We start from the raw sequence: 13,122 nt of genomic DNA on the forward strand, positions 1-13,122 counted from the left end.
AGCCGTTTTAAAATATCAACCAAAAGTTTTCTTATTTGTTTAAATGGAGTTTGTGACTGCTCTAAATCATAAAACTGTTTCCATCTGTTCCACTAGAATGAACATTTGTTCTTATGCATTTTAATGAAGTCTCCAGGAAGTTTTCAAATAGAGCCAAATATGTGATCACTTTTCCTGCAGGGCTTGCATTCTCCCTAAAGTTTTTAAAAGGCCTACTGTGAACAAATAGGAGAGCCCTATAAAAGATAATAACTGCACACTGACAATGATTTGTTGTATCACAGAATCTTGTATTCTAATTGAGATATATGGGTATCTTACAGATCATCCAGGATTCTACTATAGTCCTGAGAAAGAAAGGAAGGCATTTTCCAATTCAAAAGAAGGCACTGCTCCCCATCGTCTGAGAAGAAAATCTGGTAAATTGGGTGTTGTACTATTTAATGTCACAATCTGTCACAGTGACAGACAGGCAGGAAGTATTAAGTGAAGCTGTCATATAGGGTAAGGCTTTTAAATGGGCAAGGAGTAGTCTCTGGTACAAGAAGATTCTATACCCTACAAACTTTGGAACTATGATCATTCTAGCCAGACTATAGAGCCCAAGATTACATCTCACATATAAATTGGAGAGATTCATAAATTAACAACCCAGAATTCCTAGTTTTTAGTCTACTTCCTGTGAGCCTGGACTTCTAGAAGCCTTCAAACAACATCCATCTTGTGTTTTGTTGCTAGTTTTTTGACAATAATTTCAAAATTCACACTTTAATTGAGTGACCCTCACTACCAAATGTGCTTATTCTCAAAACACAGAACTTTTGACTCTCCTGATTGTCAGAAATCAAAAAGTTGAGTCTGATGCTAAGAACCATGTTATGTTCATTGGTGGCAATTTTGATTTTAATATACTTAAGATTCAAGATCTGTAATCTTCTTAAACAGTCTGAAGTTTGGAAAAACTGTCATTTAATAACTTTCCTTCTTTTCTTGCCCAGTACTCAACTATTATTAACTTAGAATGGTAGCCACCATTTCAGATGGTAGATTTCAAAGTGATATTAGGATAGATGGAAAATATGCAAATAGATAACAGGATTTATTTTAATCAAATTCTTAAAGCCAGGTATTGCTATTCTCATGTGATAGTGAATACTTATAACTCTTTTTTTTTTAATATGGAACACTTCATGAATTTGCATATCACCCTTGCACAGGGGCCATGCTAATCTTCTCTGTATCATTCCAATTTTAGTATATGTGCTGCTGAAGTGAGCACCTTATAACTCTTAAAGTATAAGGCCCCTACCAGAAAGTATCTTTTGGATTAAAAGTAATGAATTATTCTCCTAAAATTTGAGAAGTATATTCAACATTTTTCATTTTGATCTTTATTGCTGTATTTTGTTTTTACATAAACTTCTTTATATCAGTTTTTAAAATCCATTTCTGAATATTCTCCTCTTTCCTTCCCAACTCAGGAAGTCAACCCTAGTACTAAAGAATAAAAAGTTTGAAATTTAATTTTTTAATTTAAAATTTTCTAAAAAAATTAAAATAAAAAGAATAAAAAGTTTGAGGGGGAAACAATTTCAGTCAAACTAAAAATCTTAGTCTGACATTATTCCATGCAGTTTTTTACATCTATGGTCCTGTATTTGAGCCATAAAGGAGAGGAGGCAACAAATACTTTGGGTTTTTTTTAAAATAACCTAAAAATTAAAAAACCTGCTTTCCTGGTGGTGTTGAAAATGTGATTAGTATTTTATGTAATCTGCCTAAAAAATTAAGTTGCATTCCTCCCTTTTTCTTAAATGTTGAGTTTCATAGGAATAATTTGGGAGTATAATCAAATTAAGAAATATAATTTGTACAACTTTTGAGAAGTAAACAACTAATACTTACTTGTTTTAAATATCCACCCTACCTGTGTACAGAAGGGTTTATTAACTCTTTTTTCCCATTTCTTAATTCTACCATCCCACCAACTAAGGATACCATCTTCATCTTCCAACTCAGCAGATCATTCAGAATGAGGTTGCTATGGGAATTCGAGATATTGATAGCGCCTGTCAGTTTGAAAAGTCATGAATTTCCTTGCAGTTCCCAAGTAGTCTCTTTACTAGTCAGTCTAGATATTTTTTCTTAACTCCTTGGTCAATTTGAAATACCAGGAGGGTAAATCTGAGAAGCAGGGATATACTTTGCTCTCTATTAATTATTAATTATAAAACATCCCCAATCATATACATAAATACTAAATACAGATGCTTACAAAGTTGTTGGTGGTGATCCTTTATTCTGGAAGAAGACCAATGATATCACCAGCTCCTTTCAAGAGCTTCTATATCCTTCTCCATGAGACTTTTCCTGATTCTCCTAGTTGTTAGTGTTTAGACCATCTTTTTTGTCACAATTCTTGCTTAGCCCCAGGTCATTGAATGGGTGTTGCTTCACATAAGCATATCTGGGATACCTGGGAAAGATCTTCATTTAGATAGGTCAAGGCCACACATTGCATCCTGGGTCATTGCTAGTTGTCCTGACTCTGTGTCTTGACTGCCTCTTTCCACTGGACTTTGATTGCTCTGAATTATGTAAGAATAGACCTGTACAATCTATAGTTGAGTGATTACTTTTTCTTAAACATTATTTGAGTTTTTCATGAAAGTGATAATGGCTTTTTTTTTCCAGAACCTTCCTCTAGAGTGCATAAGGTTTTGAAATCCAGTGGTGAGTCAGAAAACATAACTATTATATTTATTCTTAAGTTTTTTTTTTGTTTTGAGGTTGGATTTTTTGGGGTCTGGGTTTGTAATTTCATCTACTTAGGGAACTCTAGGTGTAAAGCCCCTCTCAACAGTTCACAGTTCCTTATGCCTTAGAGATGTCTCTGGAACACTTAGAGAATAATGTGCTCAAGATCATATAATTAGTATTTATGAGGCAAGACTTAAACATAGGTATTCCTGACTCCAAAGAAGGTTTTCAATTTATCCAGTCAAGTTCCCTTCTTAGGAATAAAGACAGAACCTGTGAATTTCATTGGTGTACAGATACCTCCTTAAAGAGAAAACTACCAATGGAGGTAGTTTCCTTGCTCCTTAGAACCTTAGAGAATTGTTTAGAGATCTGAGATAGTTCAGAGATTTGAGAAACTTAGTGATTTACTCAGGGTCTCAAGGTCAGTATATGTCAAAGACAGAATTTAAACCTTGGGTCCTCCTGGTTTCTAAACCAGCTATCTCTCCACTCAGCCATGATTACTTTAAAAAGTAAGGTTGATATCTACTTAACCAAGCAGGAAAAAAAAAATTCAGGGTTCCCAAGGATACTGAACATAACATTTGTGGTATACTGCATAGTGTAGGTTTTATTACCAGAGTGACTATGGTATATCCTGAAGTTTTTGTTTAAAGAGCCTTGTTAGGTGCCAGTGGATGATATAAAGAGCCATGATTAAGGACATCTATAAACTAATTAATATTTGCTAACATATAATAGCTATTGAATTATTAACTTTTTAAATTTTTTTCTCCAGAAACAACACAAGACATACAAAAGGTAAGATTTGCTACATTTCATGTTGGCTTTGTGTGTTGTTTACTTCATATACCTGGGAATAATGTTACCTTCACAGTAAATAAGATGTTTGTCTTTAAAGTTGATCCAAGAAAAGAATTGGGTGGTACAATGACTAGAGATCTAGTCCTGAACTCAAGAAGATCTGATTTCAAATCTAACCTTAGGCACATACTACATGACTCCGGGTAAATCACTTAACCATGGTCTGTCTCAATTTCTTTAACCATAAAATGAGTATAGTAGCACCTACCTCCCTGATTTGTTGTGAGGATCAAATGAGATATTTGTTAAGTACTTATCATAGTACCAGGCACATAATAAATCTTTATTTCCTTTCTTCCTTTCTTCCTCCCTCCTGTCCTTCCTTTCCCCCCTTCTTCCATTCTATTCTCTCTTCCTTTCCTTCCCTCTTCCCTTCCTTTCCCTTTCTTCTTTCCTTTCTTTCTTCTTCCTTCCCTTCCTTCCTCTCTCCTCCCTTCCTTCCCTCACTCTCTTCCTTTTTTCCTTTCTTCTCCCTAACCCTCTCTCCTTTCCTTCCTTCTTTTCTCCCTACCTCCTTCCCCTCCTTCTTTCCCTGTCTTCTGCCTTATATCTCCCCCCATATCTTTTAATAATCTTTGCATGCTCCTCTTGCTAATCTCAAATTCTAGGAGTCACCATGACTTCATTCTTGTAATATATCTTACAGTGCACTCTAGCTAGTGACTACTTTATTTAGGGATAAAATACTGACGTGATTCACCACATTTAAAAAGTGTCCCCACTCAAAGAAACTTGAAGTCTTTGCTTAGTCTAAAAAAACTGATCAGTACCCCAAGCACAGAGCTCTGGAAGTAACCTTCTGGGGACAAGTTTTTATTGTTGTCATTTGGGCTATGAGAAAGTGTGAGATAAAGACTAGACATCATATTTAAGTTTCTTCTCTTAGAAAAGACAGTAAGGCATAGGGAGATCACTATCTTTTCTCTGTAAAAATGTATATGCTGGGGTGGCTAGGTGGACCAGTGGATAGAGCACTGGCCCTGGAGTCAGGAGTACCTGGGTTCAAATCCGGCCTCAGACATTTAATAATTACCTAGCTGTGTGGCCTTGGGCAAGCCACTTAACCCCATTGCCTTGCAAAAATTATATATGTATATATATATATATATATATATATATATATATGCTACTGGAAGTTGCAAATTCAAAGTTCTTATTGCTTTTCCATCTACTATATATCCCATGCATGTATAATCTAGAATTGATCTTATTATGGCTGCAGGGAAATTTGGTTGATTAAAGAATCCATGGAAACTTTCTGTTTGTAACTTCTCTGTTGATATTAGAATGTAAGTTACATATACTCTTTTGCCCTTTTTTTAGAAATTATCTATATTCCTGATATATAGGTGTTATAATTAGTTTTCTCTTGTTCCTTCTACTTCACAAAATCTATTTTTTTATTTTATTGAAAATCTAATTGCCATGGACCTTTAAAAAAAATAAAGACTAATTTTATGATATGATTATTTATCCATTTTATTTTCTTAAAGCAGTTTTGTATGAAAAGAAAGCAATTTGATTTTCAATGTGACCAATATACATAAGTACCAAATAAATGTAAAAATATAGTACTCTCTTGATCTTGAGAGTATTGACCTGTCATGGGCTAAACCAAAAGAGGATCCATACTAAGTCTAGCATTAATATGATGAACCTCTAGGAGTGAGAAGCCACTGTTTTGCCTAAGGAGGGAAAAAAAGGCCAAAGTCAGAAAACCAAGCAGGTTAAAATGCCTTATTGTTCTGAATGGAACCACTTGGAGTCTAAGCTTAAAAAAAAAAAAGACCTAGTCTTAGTAATAATGAAAAAAGAAAAAAAATTAATAATATGAAAGGTACAGTATAATTGTTATTTTAGCCCAGGTACTATCACTCTGGAAACATATTTCAGCGTGACTAGCTGACTTATTCTAATTTCTAAAGCACTTAGCCTTCTGTTATCAAAATATCTGGTGACAGATTTAGCAATTAAAAGAATAGAAAGGAAAGAACAAAAGAATGGAGAAAGGAATCAAGGATGGAAATTAATCAATTAAATATTAAGTTCTTGTTATATGCCAACTACCGTATGAAGCACTTCACAAATATTATCTCATTTGATCTTCAAAATAACACTAGAAGGTAAGTATTTTATCCCATTTTACAAATAAGGAAACTGAGGCAGGCAGAGATTAAGTGATCTGTCCAGTCACATAGCAAGTAAATATCTAAGGGAGATTTTGAACTCAAGTCTTCCTGATTCAAGGTCCAGCATTCTATCCACTGAACCATCTAGCTGCCTCTAAGAGTTTTTATTATTGTACTTTAATTATTCCACAGTACAAGTAGGTAGGTTAGACAGGGCTCAGTGATTAAGATTTAGAAGGAACTTTAAAAAGCCTGATATCAGCCCTCTTTATTTTACAGATAAAGAAGCTGAGAGGGGCGGCTAGGTGGTGCTGTGGATAAAGCACTGGTCCTGGAGTCAGGAGTACCTGGGTTAAAATCCAATCTCAGACACTTAATAATTACCTAGCTGTGTGGCTTTGGGCAAGCCACTGAACCCCATTTTTGCCTTGCAAAAACCTAAAAAAAAGAAACTGAGACACAGAGAAGTCAAGGAATTTGCCCAAAGTCAAACAGATAGCAAGGAAGAAAGGCAGAGTTTGAATCCTAGACCTATAACTCTCAATCCATCAGTCTTTCAAATAATGATGCTAATAAAAATAACAATAACAACATTATTTATCTAGAATTTTAAGGTCTACAAAGTGCTTCACAAATATCCTCACCATAACCCTAAGAGGAAGATGCTACTATTATCCCTGTGTTATAACTAAGGAAACCAAGTGACTTGCTCAGGGTAGCACAAGTGTCTGAGACTGAATTTGAACTCAGTCTCCCTGACTCCAGGTCCAGTACTCTAGCCACTAAATGCCATCTAAATGACTTGATACCTCATTAAATCAAACTCATATTTTGTGATCTATTTTACTGCTGCTGAGAGAGACAGACAGATAGATAGATGGGGGGGGGGGGGAGAGAAATTAGCCTTTGTTTGAAGAGAAGGTGATTGATCAACAACACAAAAGATTATTTTTAAAGCAATTCAATGAAACAATGTTCCCCAGATCCTTTAAAGGATGAAGGATCCTTTTTTCTTTTTTTACAAATTTGACATTTCTAGTAAATTGTCATAATAGAAATATTAGGTATTTGGCAAGCAATATTAACTCTTTCAGACCAATATACTCCTTATTAAAGTACTTGATTGGCTGCTGTAAAATAACTTCTTAAATTAAATCAGTCTGAATATCTATGATACATATCACATTTCATGAAGGAAGATAATCTTGATAACAAAAGACCATTTTATTTTCTATAATAGTCATAGCCTAAAGCCAATGAAGGTTTCTAATCTGCTTTCTAATCTAATTTGAATAATTCTCTTAAAGGTTTCATTAGATTGATTGTGGATTTGTCCTGTCACCCAACAAATGCTTCCTTCTCATCCCAGATTTTTAAGAAGCTCCTAATTATATTAGTGCTAGAAGATGTTTAAGGAGCCTTATCTAGGATAGTTATTGGGCTTTGCCTGAACTTAATTATGAGCTGAATTTCAGCTTCTTAGTAGGATATAAGTTACATACTCTCATGTTCATGTACTCATTTTCTCATCTTGCTGATATTTAACCACCATATATTTGAAATATTTGAAGTATCTAAATAACATAATTGTTCAGTTGAATTTAGCTATTCTATAGGCTATTTAAAATGTTTCTAAATTGAACTAAAATCAATAAATAATGCCTCCTGCTTGCAGGGTCATATGTGGTACTATGAAAGATACAAAGAAATATAAGCCAATCTTTGAACTCATTGAGAAGACTGAATATAAATAATATTTTAAAATTGATTCTTGTTTTTCCTCTGTTACTTTTATTCAACTGTTGTATTTCAAACTTTTTTTCAGATTTCCAAAGATGACGAAGAAGTGTCTTCATCACTGATTACAGACCTTCCACGTTCTACATCAGCTGGAAATCCCCCAACACAACGGACCTCTCAGCAAAATAACCCAGTCCTTTTGAATGTCCTGGGAGGAGGTGGTGCTGGGGTGAGAAATATCTGGACAGACCACCAGATCAGGCAAGCCCTGTTTCCCAGTAGACGCTCAACCCAAGAGAATGAGGAGGAAGAAGATGATTACCATATGTTCTTGCCATCATTATCTTCATCTGATTTGCATTCCACCAGGCTTGGCGAGGAGAATAATGGTTCCAGTAGACCCTGTAGTTGGCATTTGGGACAGATGCAAACCAGGGATCCAGGAACTACCAATGCTAGTCATAGGATTGTCCGACGGGCCAGCAGTGCTGGTGAAAGCAATACTTGTCTACCAGAAATACGAAATAGAGACAGTGAGAAAGTTCAGCATGGATCACAGAGGGAAGTGGACAGAGGTTCTAGAACAGAAAGTGATGAGAAGGCTTACTTTGATACAGACTTGCCCCTTCCTGACATAGACCATGTCTATGATAATATAAGTTATGAAGATCTAAAACGGATGGATTTTACCAAAAGGGAGGTACCTGAATATATTCCCCAGAGATCAATCATGGATTCTATGCAAGGGGGACACCATCAAAGCAGTCCAGACTTAGCCTCTCCCCAGAAGCAAGAAAGTCAAGATAATGCCTCTATCCCTAAAAAAAGAGATGGAACCCTATCCAGTAGAGATGCCTCCGATTTAAGCTCACATGAGCTCAACATTACTGAGGAAAATATATATGATACTATACAGCTCCCAGACCCACCACTACTGAACTTTAAATGCAATTACCTAAAATGTACAAAGCGGAGCAGCTTTTTAGGACTGGAGACAGACTTTGCCTGTTGTGACAGCTTGCGACCATTTGTTTCTGAAGAAAGCCTCCAGTTCAGTGAAGATGAAACACCTTACCATCGTGGTCCCTTGGAGAAGGATTATTTAAGTTTACTGTACAGTTCTTCTAACTCTGATTCCCTGTCTCACAAGTCTGTAGCTGATAAACTGTCTGAAGAAGTAGATGAAATTTGGAATGACTTAGAAAACTACATCAAGAAAAATGAAGAGAAAACAAGGGACCGCCTCCTTGCTGCATTTCCTGTCAGTAAAGATGATGTCCAAGAAAGGTTACATATTGGAAGCACACCTGAACTTAGCAAAAATGTAGATTATGCAATATCCACTCTATCCCTGCCAGAAAACCCTGTTTTCCTTAAGCCTGTAAAAAATAAAGGTATGAGGTTAAGCAGGACCAATCTCCCTTTTGAGGAAGACTTGCTTTACAAAGAAAACTCATTAATGAATCTTAATAGACTTTCTCTGGCCAGTGAAATACCTTCTATAGAGAGTCCTTGTGAATCAATTAATAGCAGTTTATCCCATGCAGACCCTGAGAGTTCTGACCTAAGAGTGAACAGTGCAGATAAATCCAAAAGCAGAGTTTTTCTGATGGCAAGACAATACAGTCAGAAGATTAAGAAGGCTAATCAGCTTTTAAAAGTGAAAGGTTCAGAGGGAGAACAAACAGCCAGTCAGCCACATAAATCAAGACATAAAGATCTTGCTGCCATATTGGAAGAGAAGAAACAAGGAGGTCCTGCCATTGGTATGTTGATAATATTTTCTTTTTTTTTCTTGAGAGTAAGATATATGTTTAAATGAATTTGAATTTCAAAAAGGAATCTATATGACTTTAAAAAAAACCTGTGGTCACGTTCTCCTATTATTGAGTACTCTGATTTCATAGATAGTGGGGCTCAGTTGCTGAAGAAACTTTGGAATCTACCTGTCTCCATAAACCATTGAGTGGATTCCAAATTATAGCAAGATTTAGGCTGATAAGATTATCATCTTTCTCTATAGCCAATGATTTAGGAATTTGTCATTGAAAGTGTAACTTTAGTAATATAGTTGGCATATCAAGAAAAATGAAAATAGAGACTTCCTTTGTAATATTTCCTGTCAGTAAAAATTCCCTCTCTGAATGAAGATGAAATATAAGAAATGCAAACAAAAAAAAAAAACAAATTAAGGGTTTGAGTCCTTAGTCTTTTATTTGGGTATCATTATGTTCAGAGGATTCTAAACATATCTAGCTGAGATAAACTTTGGAGTTTAAAAGAGGAAGATAGTGGTAGGAGTAGATGTCAAACCAAAATACTTACCCTAATAAAGTTAAAAATAAGAATAAGCATCTTTTCCCAGATCTTCTCAATTGTTCTGCTTAGAAACATCTCACTAGTCTTTTCTTTTCATTCCTTATATGTTATAGTTAACACTTATTTTTTAAAACAATAATAATAATAACAATCCAATTGAACTGGTTTTCTGGATTTCTATTCTTTTATCACATGCCTTTTTTTTGGCAAAGCTAGTGCCAGGTACTTGAGTGATTTTCTTAGTAAAGAACTATCTATCTTTTCTTTCCCTTATATATACTATCAAAAAAATTAAAATTCTTCCTGCTTCTCATAGCAGTGAAGGTAGGTTGATATAGGACAGTATGTTGGCAGATGACTTCTGTATTCAGTAATTTTTATTAGTTGTTTTTCTTTGTCACATGAAGAAAGGTTCAGTCTTGAAGTGGGTGGACATGCCTATGTTATAAAGGATAAAAAAGCCCAAGACATCAATAAAGCATTTTAAAATGCTTTTAATAAAATTTTTTCCATAAGTCTTCTTGTGAGGTAGGAAGAGCCTGAGGCTAGGACACTGTGTACAATTTTTGGGGGGAGGCAAAGCTGGTGCCAGAGACTTGAGTGATTCTCTTATTAGAGAACTACCTAACTTTTCCTTAAGGTTTTTTAAGGTCAAAACTTCACAGTACACATATTTTAGTGGTAGAGCATCTGTTTGAATAAAGCATGGACTGTTTTTCAGTATCCTAGGATTTCTGAGAAGGAATTACTATAATCCCAAAATGAAATTCATATATGGAGGCTAATTTAGAATATTCAAGATAGGTTTATCAAAAAGCTGTTTCTTAGTGACCTAGAAGATTTGACTATATTGGTCCCATCAATATTTCACCTTGGAGATTTGTTTCTTTCTTTTGAGAGTAGACCAGGGTAGTGAGAATGGGATTTTCTGAATCAATATCTCAACTGTTTGAAAAGTTTTAGGTCTTGTCAGATGCCTGCTGATTTTTTACTGCTAGATATGAGGAAGAATTTCCTTGGTAGTTAGGATTATAAGAACCCTGGAGGGGCAATAATGGAGGAATGTTATTGAATCATCTTGTTAGAAATTCCTAAAGGAAGCATAACAGAATGAAAGAGAGAATTAGAGAAATAGAATACTTACATTCAAGTGCCTCTGGCAAAGTCACTCAACCACTCCGAGCCTCAATCCAGCCTCTGTAAATTAGAAACATGAAGAATTTTAATAACTTACCTGCCTACCATAGAAGATGTTGTGAGGCTCAAATGAGATTTTATATACATATGTATATATATATATATATATATATATATAGAGAGAGAGAGAGAGAGAGAGAGAGAGAGAGAGAGAGACTTTGTGATCTATGAAATGCAATAAACATAGAAAGTAGCATAATTTTTAAAAGAAATTATTTATCATAGGTAGTCTAAGTACAACATCTGAACCTTTGATCTCAGAGATTGGGTGACATCTCAGAGACTTCCCTTACTAAATAAATCTGTACCTACCTACTTAGTTACATTTGATCTCTCTTTTCCAAATTTTGCATTAATAGAAAAACATTCATTTACATAAAGGGAGAAAATAACTGAGTTCTGCACATAGATCTAGGTAATAAATGGTGACTAAAAAGAGACTTATGCTATGGTAATACAGCCATTAACTTTGGACTGGTTGTATTTGGTTGTATTACCTGAGCATCCCAGAATAAAAGAGAGATAGTATTAATGGTATGCAATAGTAGAATTTGAGTGAATAAAAATAATAATGCCTTGTGCCTAATTCTCTAAGTAAGGAACACCTATTAAAATGTGAGATGTCTATTTCTGAAGAATTAAGAAACTAAACCATTAGCAACATGGCGGCCACTTATGAATTTCTCCTATATACTTTTAAATATTAATTTAGTGATTCTTTTTTCCTCTTGGTATCTTCTTTGGGGATCCTGTAGGATCTTCTTGCCAGATTTGTGTCTGGGTCCATTTTGACATGGTGGGCTACTATCGACATTCTCCCCAACAAAGAGAAGACATCTCCAAAATCTTCCTGAGACTGTGTGTTTTCCATTGCTATGGGCACGTCCCTAGAGCCTGCCATCTCTTGGACCTGACAACCTAAATCCTCGCCTCCTCCGTCTGGGTGAATCAAGAGAGCTTCCTGTGCCCACTAGGATTTCAACAAGTTGACATGATGAATCCTTTTCTCTTTCTTGTTTATCTGGGCACAGGAACACGTAACCGACTGGACCGATTCTCCAGACTACTTCGTATGGGCCTTTCCACTTTGCCCGGAGCTTGCTCTCGTTGTTGTGCGGAAGGAGGAGCACGCTATCCCCCGGCTGAAACTCTCGAACATCTTTATTGAATGCCTAACCTGGGTCTATAGGGCCTGGGTCAGGTTTTCGCCTAAAAGTCACCCAAGCAGGTCCATTCATTCCCATATTTTTAGAAAATATTTGTAGCATGCTGGCAGGCTTCCTGAGATCCTTTGAGACAAAGGATACCTTTGAGTTACTACTCTTCTGATAACTCATTTTGGGGGAAAATCCTATTAAATTGAAGGATTCTTCTCATTGATACAAAGTCAAACCTTATCCTAGATGTCTTTCTAAATTTAATTGGACACAAAAATATTGACTCTTAATGACTTTCCTTCAGTCATTTCATCCCCTTTCTTTGTACTTATTTTAGCAAAAGATGATGAAATTCTTCTCCAAAACTCCAAGTATTCTTATCAACAAAAAGAAAAAAATATCCTTGAATAATTCAGGCATTATTCCTATTATTTTAATGATAATGTGTATCTGATATATATGTCTCTGTGTATACATGTTAATTCCTCATTATATCTAAGTCCATAATAATCCACATATTAGCATCTTAGATTTTTGTAAAGGAGACAATTTGGCCATCTCTCTGAGATATCTTTCTGTAACTTGTCTCTCATGTAGGGTAACAATGGGTCTATTTATAGTTTCTCATGAGAACAAATTGGAAACCAAATTCTTCAAACACATTTTCTACTTCTTGGGGCACCTTATTCTCAAACTCAAAATTGTATATAAGGAATTCTTAGTTCTTAAAGCATTTTAGAGCTATAAGGAACTTTATGCTACTATATAATCAATATCCTTGATACTTTATTGGTAGGGTGTGTTTTCACTAGAAGCTGACCTCCTATTCTTCCTTGTAAGATTTTTCTTGCCATTAAATGGTATATACTGAAGAAATTCAAATTAATTTTAATATTGACCTCAGAAAAAAGGCAGGCATGTTTGATGTCCCTCCTAAAAACATCTGAGTAATC

The 13,122-nt window shown here is 35.2% G+C and overlaps 1 protein-coding gene and 1 non-coding gene across 5 annotated transcripts in view; one reads left to right on the forward strand and one right to left on the reverse strand.

Annotated features, from left to right (window-relative positions):
* Positions 1-13,122, forward strand: part of PLEKHG1 (pleckstrin homology and RhoGEF domain containing G1) — a 270,972-nt gene that overhangs the window by 250,025 nt on the left and 7,825 nt on the right. For all 4 annotated transcript variants that reach the window (XM_074187815.1, XM_074187814.1, XM_074187816.1 and 1 more), the window contains 4 exons: positions 324-419; positions 2,695-2,733; positions 3,542-3,564; positions 7,582-9,262. In XM_074187815.1, the coding sequence (XP_074043916.1) occupies positions 324-419; positions 2,695-2,733; positions 3,542-3,564; positions 7,582-9,262 (1,839 nt within the window). The remainder of the gene's footprint in view (positions 1-323; positions 420-2,694; positions 2,734-3,541; positions 3,565-7,581; positions 9,263-13,122) is intronic.
* Positions 1,173-1,279, reverse strand: LOC141490379 (U6 spliceosomal RNA). Its single transcript, XR_012469206.1, has one exon. It is a non-coding gene; the product is annotated as a U6 spliceosomal RNA (small nuclear RNA).

Source organism: Macrotis lagotis, chromosome 5 (genome assembly GCF_037893015.1).
Source record: "Macrotis lagotis isolate mMagLag1 chromosome 5, bilby.v1.9.chrom.fasta, whole genome shotgun sequence".
Lineage (NCBI taxonomy): Eukaryota > Metazoa > Chordata > Mammalia > Peramelemorphia > Peramelidae > Macrotis > Macrotis lagotis.